Source organism: Ranitomeya imitator, chromosome 7 (genome assembly GCF_032444005.1).
Source record: "Ranitomeya imitator isolate aRanImi1 chromosome 7, aRanImi1.pri, whole genome shotgun sequence".
In the NCBI taxonomy this organism is placed as follows: Eukaryota; Metazoa; Chordata; class Amphibia; order Anura; family Dendrobatidae; genus Ranitomeya; species Ranitomeya imitator.
The window spans coordinates 213,084,162-213,102,752 of NC_091288.1; the positions used below are offsets into that span (position 1 = coordinate 213,084,162).

Consider the following 18,591-nt stretch of genomic DNA (forward strand, 5'->3'; position numbering starts at 1 on the left):
AGGCACACACATAGGAAGGGGCACACACATAGGAAGGGGCACACACATAGGAAGGGGCACACACATAGGAAGAGGCACACACATAGGAAGGGGCACACACATAGGAAGGGGCACACACATAGGAAGGGGCACACACATAGGAAGGGGCACACACATAGGAAGGGGCACACACATAGGAAGGGGCACACACATAGGAGGGGGCACACACATAGGAGGGGGCACACATATTTGGCTGTGCGGTGGGCGCCGGTAGTAATGGCATTCCTTGCTGTCTGCAGTCTGCTCCTGTGCGGTGTCATCGCTGTTATTCTGGACAATAATGAGGGCGCAGAGTTGTTCTTTGAAGACGCGACATGTGTGGCCCCCGGCAGCGCCCTGGCCTGGACTATGCTGGGTGAGTCGGAGCTCCTCACCGTGGCTGTAGCACCTATCGTGCTGGCAGGATGACCGCATGGTGTGGTATAGCGGCCGCTCACCCGTCTCCTCCGTCCGCCCTCCAGGCCTGTTCTACGAGATCCAGGGAAATGACATCAGGATGGAGATGGCCTTCTCCGAGGCCGGGAAGCTCCACCAGGCGGCACTGACTGCGGACCAGTCTGATGCTGGAGGATCGGAGTGCAGAGAGGCCGGTGCCGGTGGTAAGAGAGGGCAGGGCCTGAAATCCTCTGTGCTGCTGGGGAAGTCCTCACCCCCAGACCGGGCACCTCGTGATACATCGCTCTCGTCTACAGGGGGGACCGAGGTCCCGGACAGGACGGTGCCCCCATCTCCGCATCGACGGCCCGGCTCTGGAGAACGTTCCACGAGCAGCCATTCCTCAGGGAAGAAGACCCCAGGCCCTTCATCTGTGGTCTCCAAAAGCAAAGCTGGAACTCACAGAGGTGGGAGTGGTGAGTAATCCGGGGGTCCGGTGACTGCGGGTCTGGACTGAGCAGGTCTGGAACGCCTCTCATTACAGGGGTGAAGCACAGCAGCCCCCACAAGCCCTCGCCCCCGGCCAGCAGCATCTACATGGAGGCCGCCAAGTTCCTGGCGCGGGTCAATGCCCCTCAGGTCTGTATGATAAATGGGGGCCGTGATTTCAGCCGCACATGTCGAGGACCCTCCATAATCTCCCGTCTATGTAGTTTTTCCAGCGGGCGCTGTCACACGAGCTCCTGAGCCCGGACGGGGGTCCCAGCTGCCAGTACCACCTGATGTGCGCCCAGGTGCACCTGCTCCGGAAAGAGTTTGATGCGGCCCATGAGAACCTGCGGGAGGCGGCACAGGTAGACCACCAGGTGAGAAGGACCCCCTATATCATGGGGCTATAGAGGAGGAGCGGATGACGTGTCCCCCAGAAATCATATCTCCCCCCATTCCAGAACCCTGATGTGTGGGCTCTCACCGGCCACGTGCAGTACACGAGCGGCAGGAAGGGGGAGGCGCGACAGAGTTACGAGCACGCGCTCAGCCTGGTGGACGACGCCTCCGACACGCACCCGGTCTACCTCCGCCTGGGATCCATCTACCTGCAGGAGGGCGAGGTAAGAGCCGACCACAGCTGTGTGTACCGGTCCTGTGTAGTCAGGTGTTACTGCGCCCAACAGTGACCCGACCACAGCTGTGTGTACTGGTCCTGTGTAGTCAGGTGTGTACTGCGCCCAACAGTGACCCGACCACAGCTGTGTGTACTGGTCCTGTGTAGTCAGGTGTGTACTGCGCCCAACACTTACCGACCACAGCTGTGTATACTGGTCCTGTGTAGTCAGGTGTGTACTGCGCCCAACAGTGACCCGACCACAGCTGTGTATACTGGTCCTGTGTAGTCAGGTGTTACTGCGCCCAACAGTGACCCGACCACAGCTGTGTATACTGGTCCTGTGTAGTCAGGTGTTACTGCGCCCAACAGTGACCCGACCACAGCTGTGTGTACTGGTCCTGTGTAGTCAGGTGTTACTGCGCCCAACAGTGACCCGACCACAGCTGTGTATACTGGTCCTGTGTAGTCAGGCGTGTACTGCGCCCAACAGTGACCGACCACAGCTGTGTATACTGGTCCTGTGTAGTCAGGCGTGTACTGCGCCCAACAGTGACCGACCACAGCTGTGTATACTGGTCCTGTGTAGTCAGGTGTGTACTGCGCCCAACAGTGACCGACCACAGCTGTGTGTACTGGTCCTGTGTAGTCAGGTGTTACTGCGCCCAACAGTGACCCGACCACAGCTGTGTGTACTGGTCCTGTGTAGTCAGGCGTGTACTGCGCCCAACAGTGACCGACCACAGCTGTGTGTACTGGTCCTGTGTAGTCAGGCGTGTACTGCGCCCAACAGTGACCCGACCACAGCTGTGTGTACTGGTCCTGTGTAGTCAGGTGTGTACTGCGCCCAACAGTGACCGACCACAGCTGTGTATACTGGTCCTGTGTAGTCAGGTGTGTACTGCGCCCAACAGTGACCGACCACAGCTGTGTGTACTGGTCCTGTGTAGTCAGGTGTTACTGCGCCCAACAGTGACCGACCACAGCTGTGTGTACTGGTCCTGTGTAGTCAGGCGTGTACTGCGCCCAACACTGACCGACCACAGCTGTGTGTACTGGTCCTGTGTAGTCAGGCGTGTACTGCGCCCAACAGTGACCGACCACAGCTGTGTGTACTGGTCCTGTGTAGTCAGGTGTTACTGCGCCCAACAGTGACCCGACCACAGCTGTGTGTACTGGTCCTGTGTAGTCAGGTGTTACTGCGCCCAACACTGACCCGACCACAGCTGTGTGTACTGGTCCTGTGTAGTCAGGCGTGTACTGCGCCCAACAGTGACCGACCACAGCTGTGTGTACTGGTCCTGTGTAGTCAGGTGTTACTGCGCCCAACAGTGACCCGACCACAGCTGTGTGTACTGGTCCTGTGTAGTCAGGTGTGTACTGTGCCCAACAGTGACCGACCACAGCTGTGTGTACTGGTCCTGTGTAGTCAGGTGTTACTGCGCCCAACAGTGACCGACCACAGCTGTGTGTCCTGGTCCTGTGTAGTCAGGCGTGTACTGCGCCCAACAGTGACCCGACCACAGCTGTGTGTACTGGTCCTGTGTAGTCAGGCGTGTACTGCGCCCAACAGTGACCGACCACAGCTGTGTATACTGGTCCTGTGTAGTCAGGCGTGTACTGCGCCCAACACTGACCGACCACAGCTGTGTGTACTGGTCCTGTGTAGTCAGGCGTGTACTGCGCCCAACACTGACCGACCACAGCTGTGTATACTGGTCCTGTGTAGTCAGGCGTGTACTGCGCCCAACAGTGACCGACCACAGCTGTGTGTACTGGTCCTGTGTAGTCAGGTGTTACTGCGCCCAACAGTGACCCGACCACAGCTGTGTGTACTGGTCCTGTGTAGTCAGGCGTGTACTGCGCCCAACACTGACCCGACCACAGCTGTGTGTACTGGTCCTGTGTAGTCAGGCGTGTACTGCGCCCAACAGTGACCGACCACAGCTGTGTGTACTGGTCCTGTGTAGTCAGGTGTTACTGCGCCCAACAGTGACCCGACCACAGCTGTGTGTACTGGTCCTGTGTAGTCAGGTGTGTACTGTGCCCAACAGTGACCGACCACAGCTGTGTGTACTGGTCCTGTGTAGTCAGGTGTTACTGCGCCCAACAGTGACCGACCACAGCTGTGTGTCCTGGTCCTGTGTAGTCAGGCGTGTACTGCGCCCAACAGTGACCCGACCACAGCTGTGTGTACTGGTCCTGTGTAGTCAGGCGTGTACTGCGCCCAACAGTGACCCGACCACAGCTGTGTGTACTGGTCCTGTGTAGTCAGGTGTGTACTGCGCCCAACAGTGACCCGACCACAGCTGTGTGTACTGGTCCTGTGTAGTCAGGTGTGTACTGCGCCCAACACTGACCGACCACAGCTGTGGGAACTGGTCCTGTGTAGTCAGGTGTGTACTGCGCCCAACACTTACCGACCACAGCTGTGTGTACTGGGCCCGTGTAGTCAGGTGTGTACTGCGCCCAACAGTGACCCGACCACAGCTGTGTGTACTGGTACTGTGTAGTCAGGCGTGTACTGCGGCCAACAGTGACCCGACCACAGCTGTGTCTACTGGTCCTGTGTAGTCAGGTGTGTACTGCGCCCAACAGTGACCCGACCACAGCTCTGCGTACTGGGCCCGTGTAGTCAGGTGTGTACTGCGCCCAACAGTGACCGATCACAGCTGTGTGTACTGGTGCTGTGTAGTCAGGCGTGTACTGCGCCCCACAGTGACCGACCACAGCTGTGTGTACTGGTCCTGTGTAGTCAGGTGTGTACTGCGCCCAACACTTACCGACCACAGCTGTGTGTACTGGGCCCGTGTAGTCAGGTGTGTACTGCGCCCAACAGTGACCCGACCACAGCTGTGTGTACTGGTCCTGTATAGTCAGGCGTGTACTGCGGCAAACAGTGACCCGACCACAGCTGTGTGTACTGGTCCTGTGTAGTCAGGTGTGTACTGCGCCCAACAGTGACCCGACCACAGCTGTGCGTACTGGGCCCGTGTAGTCAGGTGTGTACCGCGCCCAACACTGACCTGACCACAGCTGTGTGTACTGGTCCTGTGTAGTCAGGTGTGTGCTGCGCCCAACAGTGACCCGACCACAGCTGTGTGTACTGGTCCTGTGTAGTCAGGTGTGTACTGCGCCCAACACTGACCCGACCACAGCTGTGTGTACTGGGCCCATGTAGTCAGGTGTGTACTGCGCCCAACAGTGACCCGACCACAGCTGTCTGTACTGTACTGCGCCCAACAGTGACCCGACCACAGCTGTATGTACTGGTCCTGTGTAGTCAGGTGTCTACTGCGCCCAACAGTGACCGACCACAGCTGTGTGTACTGGTCCTGTGTAGTCAGGTGTGTACTGCGCCCAACAGTGACCTGACCACAGCTGTGTGTACTGGTCCTGTGTAGTCAGGTGTCTACTGCGCCCAACAGTGACCGATCACAGCTGTGTGTACTGGTCCTGTGTAGTCAGGTGTCTACTGCGCCCAACAGTGACCGATCACAGCTGTGTGTACTGGTCCTGTGTAGTCAGGTGTGTACTGCACCCAACAGTGACCCGACCACAGCTGTGTGTACTGGGCCCGTGTAGTCAGGTGTGTACTGCGCCCAACAGTGACCCGACCACAGCTGTGTGTACTGGTCCTGTGTAGTCAGGTGTGTACTGCGCCCAACAGTGACCGACCACAGCTGTGTGTACTGGTCCTGTGTAGTCAGGCGTGTACTGCGCCCAACACTGACCCGACCACAGCTGTTATGAAAGGCAATTCAGTACTACAATAGATATAACGGTCAGAGCACATACAGTGATCTGACAATAATCCAAAATCATAGAACGAGCTCTGACACGTGGGAACTCTGCAGACCGCAATTCCTAATCCTCTCCAAACAACACTAGAGGCAGCCGTGGATTGCGCCTAACGCTCCCTATGCAACTCGGCACAGCCTGAGAAACTAACTAGCCTGAAGATAGAAAATAAGCCTACCTTGCCTCAGAGAAATACCCCAAAGGAAAAGGCAGCCCCCCACATATAATGACTGTGAGTAAGATGAAAAGACAAACGTAGAGATGAAATAGTTTCAGCAAAGTGAGGCACGACTTTCTTAACAGAACGAGGATAGGAAAGATAACTTTGCGGTCTACACAAAACCCTAAAGAAAACCACGCAAAGGGGGCAAAAAGACCCTCCGTACCGAACTAACGGCACGGAGGTACACCCTTTGCGTCCCAGAGCTTCCAGCAACAAAATAGACAAGCTGGACAGAAAAAATAGCAAACAAATAGCAAAGAAGAACTTAGCTATGCAGAGCAGCAGGCCACAGGAATGATCCAGGGAAAAACAAGTCCAACACTGGAACATAGACAGGAAGCATGGATCAAAGCATTAGGTGGAGTTAAGTAGAGAAGCACCTAACGACCTCACCAGATCACCTGAGGGAGGAAACTCAGAAGCCGCAGTACCACTTCCCTCCACCAACAGAAGCTCACAGAGAGAATCAGCCGAAGTACCACTTGTGACCACAGGAGGGAGCTCTGCCACAGAATTCACAACACACAGCTGTGTGTAGTGGTCCTATGTAGTCAGGTGTGTACTGCGCCCAACAGTGACCGACCACAGCTGTGTGTACTGGTCCTGTGTAGTCAGGCGTGTACTGCGCCCAACACTGACCCGACCACAGCTGTGTGTACTGGTCCTGTGTAGTCAGGTGTGTACTGCGCCCAACAGTGACCGATCACAGCTGTGTATACTGGTCCTGTGTAGTCAGGTGTGTACTGCTCCCAACAGTGAAGGATAATGCAGGAGTGACTTCTCACTGATCTGTATAATCTTTCATTTTAACGTTTCTTATATTTCAGTTTGAGAAGGCGAAGACCACCTACCTCCTGGCCTGCAGACGCTCGCCCACCTGCCTCACCTGGCTGGGTGTCGGTGTCGCTTGTTACAGGGTGAGGCTTTACCACGACGTGTGACATATGGCCACAATCACTGACTGGAAACAGTCAGAGGCCGGTCAGTGACTGCAAGCAGAGATCCTGGCAGTGCTGTGGCCGTAGCCTCATACTGGTCATTACCTTCACAGCTGGAGGAGCTGCAGGAGGCGGAGGACGCCCTCTCCGAGGCCAATGCCCTAAACAACAGCAACGCGGAAGTGTGGGGCTACCTGACCCTCGTCTGCCTGAAGGTGAGAGGCAACGTGGGGTTAAGGGAGGACTCCACCCAGATGGTGGGAAGGGATCAGTAATGTGTGGAGATTATGTTAGGTCTGTGGAGAGACCCCCAATACTGAGATGGGGGGCTGTGACCTGAACATGCAGACAATTCTCTCATTGATTTCTGGCTTCTCGTAGACGGGACGACAACTGGAGGCCGAACAGGCGTACAAGTACACGAGGAAGGTGAGTGCCCGGGTACAGCGCCACCATCTATGGAGGTGATAGGTGGCCCACCTGGGGGAAATGATGCCCCCAATCTGAAAACGTAAACATGGGCATCACAGTGTGTACCAGCGTCCGCCTCATACAAGCGCACACCTCCCCTCCTCTAGTACTGAGCACTGCTCCTGGGGATGAGCAGCGTGGGCCGGTGCGGGGATGGGCAGTGTGGGGGTGGGCAGTGTGGGGGTGGGCAGTGTGGGGATGGGCAGTGTGGGCATGGGCAGCGTGGGCCTGTGCTGGGGACGGACAGCGTGGGCCTGTGCTGGGGACGGACAGCGTGGGCCTGTGCGGGGGCGGGCAGCGTGGGCCTGTGCGGGGGGCGGGCAGCGTGGGCCTGTGCGGGGGTGGGCAGCGTGGGCCTGTGCGGGGATGGGCAGCGTGGGCCTGTGCGGGGGTGGGCAATGTGGGCCTGTGCTGGGGGTGGGCAGTGTGCGCCTGTGCTGGGGGTGGGCAGTGTGGGCCTGTGCTGGGGGTGGGCAATGTGGGCCTGTGCTGGGGGTGGGCAGCGTGGGCCTGTGCTGGGGGTGGGCAATGTGGGCCTGTGCTGGGGGTGGGCAGCGTGGGCCTGTGCTGGGGGTGGGCAATGTGGGCCTGTGCTGGGGGTGGGCAGCGTGGGCCTGTGCTGGGGGTGGGCAGCGTGCGCCTGTGCTGGGGGTGGGCAATGTGGGCCTGTGCTGGGGGTGGGCAGCGTGGGCCTGTGCTGGGGGTGGGCCGTGTGGGCCTGTGCGGGGGTGGGCTGTGCGGGGGTGGGCTGTGTGGGGATGGCCGGGGGGGGGCAGTGTGGGGGGGCAGCGGTAAGACATGGCCGTTTACATCTCTGACCCTCTTCTGTCTCCTACAGTTAGATGTCCAGGACCAGACACTGATCACCGAGATCCAGCAGCTCCAGGAGGAGGTCGGCTTCGGAGACCCGTCCTTCTGATGAACGCCCTAAAGCGGGGAATACTGGGGGCTGCACCTGCTGATGACACCTGAGACCCCAGAGCAGGGAATATTGGGGATGGGGCTGTTTGTATGAATAAAGCTGATTAGTGATGAAATCAAACGTTCCTGTTTTTCTTTACAATGAGCCTGCAGTGTATGGGGGGCTATAGGGTCACTGATAAGAGCGGCCTCAGGATGTGGTGATGGCGGCTGCGTCATTTTACAAGGAGGCACGTGACTATAGATTGAAGCACGTGTTCCAGTAGAGACGTGAGCGGTTGCTTGGCAACATCAGACGCCGCCAGTGACGCCATCAGCCTGCGCCCGGTCTCCAGGGGGCGGGACGATGCTCTGGAGCCGTCGTTAGGGCAGCGCGATGACGTCAGTGCTGTGTAGACAGTTGGCCGCGGCGGGAGGATTAAGCTGGAGCCATGTCTGGAGGTGCGGGGTTCCCGGGGGTCGTGTCCCACATTCAGGGGTCCCGGTGGTCGTGTCCCGCGCTCAGGGTTCCCGGGGGTCGTGTCCCACATTCAGGGGTCCCGGTGGTCGTGTCCCGCACTCAGAGGTCCCGGGGGTCGTGTCCCACATTCAGGGTTCCCGGGGGTCGTGTCCCACATTCAGGGGTCCCGGTGGTCGTGTCCCGCGCTCAGGGGTCCCGGGGGTCGTGTCCCGCACTCAGGGGTCCCGGGGGTCGTGTCCCACATTCAGGGGTCCCGGGGGTCGTGTCCCGCGCTCAGGGGTCCCGGGGGTCGTGTCCCGCGCTCAGGGGTCCCGGGGGTCGTGTCCCGCGCTCAGGGGTCCCGGGGGTCTTGTCCCTCGCTCAGGTGTCCCGGGGGTCGTGTCCCGCGCTCAGGGGTCCCGGGGGTCGTGTCTGGTTTGTTGGGGTCCCGGGGGTCGTGTCCCGCACTCAGGTGTCCCGGGGGTCGTGTCCCGCACTCAGGGGTCCTGGGGGTCGTGTCCCGCACTCAGGGGTCCCGGGGGTCGTGTCCCGCGCTCAGGGGTCCCGGGGGTCGTGTCCCGCGCTCAGGGGTCCCGGGGGTCTTGTCCCTCGCTCAGGTGTCCCGGGGGTCGTGTCCCGCGCTCAGGGGTCCCGGGGGTCGTGTCTGGTTTGTTGGGGTCCCGGGGGTCGTGTCCCGCACTCAGGTGTCCCGGGGGTCGTGTCCCGCACTCAGGGGTCCTGGGGGTCGTGTCCCGCACTCAGGGGTCCCGGGGTCGAATTCTGCACTCAGGGGTCTCGGGGGTTGGATTCTGCACTCAGGGGTCCCGAGAGGGTGCTTGTGTGTAATATAGAGGTCACATTTAATGTGGGGGGGGCACTGCTGATGTGTATGTGGGGGGCGTTGTGTATATTGGGGTCTCACTTGTCCTCGTTTCCCCCCACCGCACAGTTTGGCAGCACCCGTATGTGAACGTTTTCAAGCACGTGCAGCTGGACGAGTGGAAGCGTTCGAGCCGGGAGGGCGATGTCACCGCTGTCATGGTAACCGCCTCCATGTTATTTTCCAAGCTGTTCTAGTATTGGGGGGACGTATGTCAGGGGCCGCCACACATCGCCATGGACCACGCGCCCCTCATTAATCAGCACGGTTGCTGCTGTTCCTTCCTGTGGCCTCCTTCACCCCATCATCTTCTTCCTGCCGCAGGACAGAGGCCTGAAGTGCACCGTGTACAAGATCCGGGGGGCCGTCCCCGCAGGCAACTACGTCCAGGTCCCCAAGACCAGTTCCCAGAGTCTGGGGCTGAGCGGCCGCCACCTCTACCTGCTGTTCAGGCCGATCCCCGGGAAGCATTTTGTGGTGCACGTAGACGTGAGCGCCGAGGTGAGACGGGAGCGGGCGGGTGTCATCCAGAGGGATCTGGGAAAGCTGGGTTACATCCGCTGTCACCTGATTCTGGGAAAGCTGGGTTACATCCGCTGTCACCTGATTCTGGGAAAGCTGGGTTACATCCGCTACCCCTGATTCTGGGAAAGCTGGGTTATATCCGCTGTCACCTGATTCTGGGAAAGCTGGGTTACATCCGCTGTCACCTGATTCTGGGAAAGCTGGGTTACATCCGCTGTCACCTGATTCTGGGAAAGCTGGGTTACATCCGCTACCCCTGATTCTGGGAAAGCTGGGTTATATCCGCTGTCACCTGATTCTGGGAAAGCTGGGTTACATCCGCTGTCACCTGATTCTGGGAAAGCTGGGATACATCCGCTGTCACCTGATTCTGGGAAAGCTGGGTTCCATCCTTGTGAATGGCGCTCGTCACGTCTCTCTCTTCCAGGACGGTCAGACCATTCGGATCTCCTTCTCCAACCTCTTTAAGGAGTTTAGGTCGACCACCACGTGGCTGCAGTTCCCGTTTGTGTGCGGAGCAGTGAAGGGCTCGGTGTATGACGGCACCGCGCAGGGCGCCCGCCACGGTGAGCGCAGAGATCCTGTGTGACCATGAACGCTCCCGATCGGTGGGCATCATCCTCCTCTCGCATCTCCCCTCCAGGTCTGGTGGGTCCGGCCCCCTCAGGCTCCCGGTGGACCTGTCTTTTGCTGGACCTGCGCTATATCCTGTCCATGTACTTGAGTCGGAGGTACAGCCACCTGAGGAGCGTGAAGCTCTGCTCCAACTTACTGGTGAAGAACCTGGTGACCAGCGATCTGGTGTTCAACCCCGGTAAGACGTGTGAGGGCTTAACAAGTTATGGCTCTGGGAGGAAAAAACGGAAAATGGGGTTAAAGGGGATGTCCACTTTGTACCCGCATCTGGGCATCATCTGTTGCCCCGGGATTACATGATGCCCCTTTAAATGAATGGGCATCAGGGTAATAAAGGGGCGCTAGTGGTTCCCACATTGTACCAACATGGCAGCTTAAAGGGTCACTCCATTCCGGCTCTCCCTCCAGAGGTGAGCTATCGCGAGGCGCGGCAGTCCAAGGCTTTACAGAATGGATTTGCCCCGATGCCCCGCGAGATGGCGTTTCCGGTTCCTAAAGGAGAGAAATGGCAAGACCTGTACGACTTCATAAGGTCAGTCCACGCCGCTCCTACAGCCACGAGATTCACCTTTCAGATACATTTGGGCTCCATCACCTCCTGGCTGTAAAGCGAGACCTCGTGCTGGAATGGCCGGGAGGGCACTAGAGAAGAAGCTTCCGCTGTACAGAGATGTGCACTGTGCCACCATGTGTCTGCGGAGGTAACGGAACAACAATCACCGAGCCTCTGACAACATCTGACAGGTCATAGGTTCCTGCTGAGCGCCGGCTGCCGATCATCACATTGTATGAAGGAAATTACTGTTCTTCCAGATTTCCTTCTGATGCTTCCAAGTTACCCTACGATTCCATTCAGAAGGGAGAGACGCCGTCCCCCACCCCAGGTAAGAAACCCCTGAGATTGCCCCCCAGTGCTCCTCATGTGACGTTACACCCTGCATTATACCCCAGAGCTGCACTCACTATTCTGCTGGTGCAGTCACTGTGTACATACATTACATTACTGATCCTGAGTTACATCCTGTATTATACTCCAGAGCTGCACTCACTATTCTGCTGGTGCAGTCACTGTGTACATACATTACATTACTGGTCCTGAGTTACATCCTGTATTATACCCCAGAGCTGCACTCACTATTCTGCTGGTGCAGTCACTGTGTACATACATTACATTACTGATCCTGAGTTACATCCTGTATTATACCCCAGAGCTGCACTCACTATTCTGCTGGTGCAGTCACTGTGTACATACATTACATTACTGGTCCTGAGTTACATCCTGTATTATACTCCAGAGCTGCACTCACTATTCTGCTGGTGCAGTCACTGTGTACATACATTACATTACTGATCCTGAGTTACATCCTGTATTATACTCCAGAGCTGCACTCACTATTCTGCTGGTGCAGTCACTGTGTACATACATTACATTACTGATCCTGAGTTACCTCCTTTATTATACTCCAGAGCTGCACTCACTATTCTGCTGGTGCAGTCACTGTGTACATACATTACATTACTGATCCTGAGTTACATCCTGTATTATACTCCAGAGCTGCACTCACTATTCTGCTGGTGCAGTCACTGTGCACATACATTACATTACTGATCCTGAGTTACCTCCTGTATTATACTCCAGAGCTGCACTCACTATTCTGCTGGTGCAGTCACTGTGTACATACATTACATTACTGATCCTGAGTTACATCCTGTATTATACCCCAGAGCTGCACTCACTATTCTGCTGGTGCAGTCACTGTGTACATACATTACAGTACTGATCCTGAGTTACATCCTGTATTATACCCCAGAGCTGCACTCACTATTCTGCTGGTGCAGTCACTGTGTACATACATTACATTACTGATCCTGAGTTACCTCCTGTATTATACTCCAGAGCTGCACTCACTATTCTGCTGGTGCAGTCACTGTGTACATACATTACAGTACTGATCCTGAGTTACATCCTGTATTATACCCCAGAGCTGCACTCGCTATTCTGCTGGTGCAGTCACTGTGTACATACATTACATTACTGATCCTGAGTTACATCCTGTATTATACCTCAGAGCTGCACTCACTATTCTGCTGGTGCAGTCACTGTGTACATACATTACATTACTGATCCTGAGTTACATCCTGTATTATACCCCAGAGCTGCACTCACTATTCTGCTGGTGCAGTCACTGTGTACATACATTACATTACTGATCCTGAGTTACATCCTGTATTATACCCCAGAGCTGCACTCACTATTCTGCTGGTGCAGTCACTGTGTACATACATTACATTACTGATCCTGAGTTACACCCTGCATTATACCCCAGAGCTGCACTCACTATTCTGCTGGTGCAGTCACTGTGTACATACATTACATTACTGATCCTGAGTTACATCCTGTATTATACCTCAGAGCTGCACTCACTATTCTGCTGGTGCAGTCACTGTGTACATACATTACATTACTGATCCTGAGTTACCTCCTGTATTATACCCCAGAGCTGCACTCACTATTCTGCTGGTGCAGTCACTGTGTACATACATTACATTACTGATCCTGAGTTACATCCTGTATTATACCCCAGAGCTGCACTCACTATTCTGCTGGTGCAGTCACTGTGCACATACATTACATTACTGATCCTGAGTTACATCCTGTATTATACCCCAGAGCTGCACTCACTATTCTGCTGGTGCAGTCACTGTGTACATACATTACATTACTGATCCTGCGTTACCTCCTGTATTATACCCCAGAGCTGCACTCACTATTCTGCTGGTGCAGTCACTGTGCACATACATTACATTCCTGATCCTGAGTTAAATCCTGTATTATAACCCAGAGCTGCACTCACTATTCTGCTGGTGCAGTCACTGTGTACATACATTACTGATCCTGAGTTACCTCCTGTATTATACTCCAGAGCTGCACTCACTATTCTGCTGGTGCAGTCACTGTGTACATACATTACATTACTGATCCTGAGTTACATCCTGTATTATACCCCAGAGCTGCACTCACTATTCTGCTGGTGCAGTCACTGTGTACATACATTACATTACTGATCCTGCGTTACCTCCTGTATTATACCCCAGAGCTGCACTCACTATTCTGCTGCTGTAGTCACTGTGTACATACATTACATTACTGATCCTGAGTTACCTCCTGTATTATACCCCAGAGCTGCACTCACTATTCTGCTGGTGCAGTCACTGTGCACATACATTACATTCCTGATCCTGAGTTAAATCCTGTATTATAACCCAGAGCTGCACTCACTATTCTGCTGGTGCAGTCACTGTGTACATACATTACTGATCCTGAGTTACCTCCTGTATTATACTCCAGAGCTGCACTCACTATTCTGCTGGTGCAGTCACTGTGTACATACATTACATTACTGATCCTGAGTTACATCCTGTATTATACCCCAGAGCTACACTCACTATTCTGCTGGTGCAGTCACTGTGTACATACATTACATTACTGATCCTGCGTTACCTCCTGTATTATACCCCAGAGCTGCACTCACTATTCTGCTGCTGTAGTCACTGTGTACATACATTACATTACTGATCCTGCGTTACCTCCTGTATTATACTCCAGAGCTGCACTCACTATTCTGCTGGTGCAGTCACTGTGCACATACATTACTGATCCTGAGTTACATCCTGTATTATGCTCCAGAGCTGCACTCACTATTCTGGTGGTACAGTCACTGTGTACATACATTACATTACTGATCCTGAGTTACATCCTGTATTATACTCCAGAGCTGCACTCACTATTCTGCTGGTGCAGTCACTGTGTACATACATTACTGATCCTGAGTTACCTCCTGTATTATACTCCAGAGCTGCACTCACTATTCTGCTGGTGCAGTCACTGTGTACATACATTACATTACTGATCCCGAGTTACCTCCTGTATTATACCCCAGAGCTGCACTCACTATTCTGCTGGTGCAGTCACTGTGTACATACATTATATTACTGATCCCGAGTTACCTCCTGTATTATACCCCAGAGCTGCACTCACTATTCTGCTGGTGCAGTCACTGTGTACATACATTACATTACTGATCCCGAGTTACCTCCTGTATTATATCCCAGAGCTGCACTCACTATTCTGCTGGTGCAGTCACTGTGTACATACATTACTGATCCTGAGTTACATCCTGTATTATACCCCAGAGCTGACCTCACTATTCTGCTGGTGCAGTCACTGTGTACATACATTACTGATCCTGAGTTACATTCTGTATTATACCCCAGAGCTGCACTCACTATTCTGCTGGTGCAGTCACTGTGTACATACATTACATTACTGATCCTGAGTTACATCCTGTATTATACTCCAGAGCTGCAATCACTGTTCTGCTGGTGCAGTCACTGTGTACATACATTACATTACTGATCCTGAGTTACATCCTGTATTATACCCCAGAGCTGCACTCACTATTCTGCTGGTGCAGTCACTGTGTACATACATTACATTACTGATCCTGTGTTACGTCATGTATTATACCCCAGAGCTGCACTCACTATTCTGCTGGTGCAGTCACTGTGTACATACATTACATTACTGATCCTGAGTTACATCCTGTATTATACTCCAGAGCTGCACTCACTATTCTGCTGGTGCAGTCACTGTGTGCATACATTACATTACTGATCCTGCGTTACCTCCTGTATTATACTCCAGAGCTGCACTCACTATTCTGCTGGTGCAGTCACTGTGTACATACATTACTGATCCTGACTTACGTCATGTATTATACCCCAGAGCTGCACTCACTATTCTGCTGGTGCAGTCACTGTGTACATACATTACATTACTGATCCTGAGTTACACCCTGTATTATACTCCAGAGCTGCACTCACTATTCTGCTGGTGCAGTCACTGTGCACATACATTACTGATCCTGAGTTTCATCCTGTATTATACCCCAGAGCTGCACTCACTATTCTGCTGGTGCAGTCACTGTGTACATACATTACATTACTGATCCTGAGTTACGTCATGTATTATACCCCAGAGCTGCACTCGCTATTCTGCTGGTGCAGTCACTGTGCACATACATTACTGATCCTGAGTTTCATCCTGTATTATACTCCAGAGCTGCACTCACTATTCTGCTGGTGCAGTCACTGTGTACATACATTACATTACTGATCCGGAGTTACGTCATGTATTATACCCCAGAGCTGCACTCACTATTCTGCTGGTGCAGTCACTGTGTACATACATTACATTACTGATCCTGAGTTACATCCTGTATTATACCCCAGAGCTGCACTCACTATTCTGCTGGTGCAGTCACTGTGCACATACATTACTGATCCTGAGTTTCATCCTGTATTATACTCCAGAGCTGCACTCACTATTCTGCTGGTGCAGTCACTGTGTACATACATTACATTACTGATCCTGCGTTACCTCCTGTATTATACTGCAGAGCTGCACTCACTATTCTGCTGGTGCAGTCACTGTGTACATATATTACATTACTGATCCTGAGTTACATCCTGTACTATACTCCAGAGCTGCACTCACTATTCTGCTGGTGCAGTCACTGTGTACATACATTACATTACTGATCCTGAGTTACATCCTGTATTATACCCCAGAGCTGCACTCACTATTCTGCTGGTGCAGTCACTGTGTACATACATTACATTACTGATCCTGAGTTACATCCTGTATTATACTCCAGAGCTGCACTCACTATTCTGCTGGTGCAGTCACTGTGTACATACATTACTGATCCTGAGTTACATCCTGTATTATACCCCAGAGCTGCACTCACTATTCTGCTGGTGCAGTCACTGTGTACATACATTACATTACTGATCCTGAGTTACATCCTGTATTATACTCCAGAGCTGCACTCACTATTCTGCTGGTGCAGTCACTGTGTACATACATTACATTACTGATCCTGAGTTACATCCTGTATTATACCCCAGAGCTGCACTCACTATTCTGCTGGTGCAGTCACTGTGTACACACATTACATTACTGATCCTGAGTTACATCCTGTATTATACCCCAGAGCTGCACTCACTATTCTGCTGGTGCAGTCACTGTGTACATACATTACTGATCCTGAGTTACATCCTGTATTATACCCCAGAGCTGCACTCACTATTCTGCTGGTGCAGTCACTGTGTACATACATTACATTACTGATCCTGAGTTACATCCTGTATTATACTCCAGAGCTGCACTCACTATTCTGCTGGTGCAGTCACTGTGTACATACATTACATTACTGATCCTGAGTTACATCCTGTATTATACTCCAGAGCTGCACTCACTATTCTGCTGGTGCAGTCACTGTGTACATACATTACATTACTGATCCTGAGTTACATCCTGTATTATACTCCAGAGCTGCACTCACTATTCTGCTGGTGCAGTCACTGTGTACATACATTACTGATCCTGAGTTACATCCTGTATTATACCCCAGAGCTGCACTCACTATTCTGCTGGTGCAGTCACTGTGTACATACATTACATTACTGATCCTGAGTTACATCCTGTATTATACTCCAGAGCTGCACTCACTATTCTGCTGGTGCAGTCACTGTGTACATACATTACATTACTGATCCTGAGTTACATCCTGTATTATACCCCAGAGCTGCACTCACTATTCTGCTGGTGCAGTCACTGTGTACACACATTACATTACTGATCCTGAGTTACATCCTGTATTATACCCCAGAGCTGCACTCACTATTCTGCTGGTGCAGTCACTGTGTACATACATTACTGATCCTGAGTTACATCCTGTATTATACCCCAGAGCTGCACTCACTATTCTGCTGGTGCAGTCACTGTGTACATACATTACATTACTGATCCTGAGTTACATCCTGTATTATACTCCAGAGCTGCACTCACTATTCTGCTGGTGCAGTCACTGTGTACATACATTACATTACTGATCCTGAGTTACATCCTGTATTATACTCCAGAGCTGCACTCACTATTCTGCTAGTGCAGTCACTGTGTAAATACATTACGTTTGTGCAGTGATTATTGTGGTTCTTTGCTACCATCTAGTGGTGGTCGTGCACAGGACAGATAAGGATGCACTGATAGTTTGGGAATGCAGCTCTCAGCACACCAAAGGCTCCCCTTCCTCCCCCCCGCTGTGCCGCCATACTATGACAGTATTATAGCCGTCCCTTATCCTCCCTCATTTCTGTCTATCGGCCTAACCGACCACTGCGCTCTGCAAATGACTTTCGACTAACCTCTGCACTAATCCGTACCTCCCACTCCCGACTCCAAGACTTCTCCCGTGCTGCGCCAATCCTCTGGAATGCTCTACCCCAAGATATTAGGACCATCCACAATTTGCATAGTTTTAGGCGCTCGTTCAAAACACATTTGTTCAGAGCGACCGATCACGTTCCCTAATCAAACTCATTTTATGTTTGTGTGTGTGTAGCCCATTCACTATCTCCATCTATTCCCCACCCCCTGAAGATGGCCGGACCCTCATTGTAAATACATCATTGTAAATACACACCTGTACTTTGTATCTCCCACCTCATTGTAGATTAGCTCTCACGAGCAGGGGCGGCTTATTGTGTCTTATTTTGCTTTATTACTGTATTGTTAACATTGTTACTTATGACTGTTGTGTTTCAAACTGTTAAACTGTAAAGCGCTGTGGAATATGTTGGTGCTATATAAATAAAGATTATTATTATTATTATTATTATTAGTGAGTCCCTGACATTAGGGGGTTTCTGGTTTTGTAACATTAGGATGTGTCCTCGCCGCTGTATCCCCCCCTTATGTCCTCGCCCCTGTATTCCCGTATCTCTTTGCCCCTTTATCCCCCGTATCTCCTCGTCCCTGTATCCCTTCATATCTCCTCTCCCCTGTGTCCCCCGTATCTTCTTTCCCCTGTTCCCCCATATCTTCTCACCCCTGTATTTCCCGTGTCTCCTCACCCCTGTTCCCTCGTATCTTCTCACCCCTGTATCTCCCTTATCTTTTTGCCTTTTTATCCCATCGTATCTCCTCGCCCCTGTATCTCCCGTATCTTTTCGCCCCTGTATCCTCTCGTATCTTCTCACCCCTGTATCTCCCGTATCTTTTCGCCCCTTTATCCCCTCGTATCTCCTTGCCCCTGTTCCCCCCGTATCTCCTCTCCTCTGTATCTACCCGTATATCCTCGCCCCTGTATCTCATCTCCTCTGTATCTCCAGTAT

At 52.9% G+C, this 18,591-nt stretch overlaps 2 protein-coding genes across 2 annotated transcripts in view; both read left to right on the top strand.

Annotated features, from left to right (window-relative positions):
* LOC138645435 (cilia- and flagella-associated protein 70-like) overlaps nucleotides 1-7,981 on the top strand; it is a 37,920-nt gene extending 29,939 nt beyond the window's left edge. Inside the window, exons 19-28 of the mRNA XM_069734763.1 lie at nucleotides 279-394; nucleotides 501-638; nucleotides 732-881; nucleotides 959-1,053; nucleotides 1,128-1,280; nucleotides 1,365-1,526; nucleotides 6,371-6,460; nucleotides 6,595-6,696; nucleotides 6,863-6,910; nucleotides 7,791-7,981. Coding sequence (XP_069590864.1) covers nucleotides 279-394; nucleotides 501-638; nucleotides 732-881; nucleotides 959-1,053; nucleotides 1,128-1,280; nucleotides 1,365-1,526; nucleotides 6,371-6,460; nucleotides 6,595-6,696; nucleotides 6,863-6,910; nucleotides 7,791-7,871 — 1,135 coding nt within the window. The 3' untranslated portion in view covers nucleotides 7,872-7,981. The remainder of the gene's footprint in view (nucleotides 1-278; nucleotides 395-500; nucleotides 639-731; nucleotides 882-958; nucleotides 1,054-1,127; nucleotides 1,281-1,364; nucleotides 1,527-6,370; nucleotides 6,461-6,594; nucleotides 6,697-6,862; nucleotides 6,911-7,790) is intronic.
* Nucleotides 7,982-8,253: 272 nt separating this feature from the next.
* LOC138645436 (WD repeat-containing protein 90-like) lies at nucleotides 8,254-11,237 on the top strand. Its single transcript, XM_069734764.1, has 5 exons — nucleotides 8,254-8,314; nucleotides 9,262-9,353; nucleotides 9,517-9,693; nucleotides 10,145-10,283; nucleotides 10,361-11,237. The coding sequence occupies exons 1-5, from the start codon at nucleotides 8,305-8,307 to the stop codon at nucleotides 10,651-10,653; spliced, it is 711 nt and encodes a 236-aa protein (XP_069590865.1). The 5' UTR covers nucleotides 8,254-8,304; the 3' UTR covers nucleotides 10,654-11,237.
* Nucleotides 11,238-18,591: the final 7,354 nt, after the last annotated feature.

What these genes read in the sequence shown, in the direction of transcription:
- LOC138645436 (XM_069734764.1), top strand. An exon ending in GCGATGTCACCGCTGTCATG is followed by an intron (nt 9,354 to 9,516) that starts GTAACCGCCTCC and finishes TTCCTGCCGCAG; the next exon opens with GACAGAGGCCTGAAGTGCAC. An exon ending in ACGTAGACGTGAGCGCCGAG is followed by an intron (nt 9,694 to 10,144) that starts GTGAGACGGGAG and finishes TCTCTCTTCCAG; the next exon opens with GACGGTCAGACCATTCGGAT.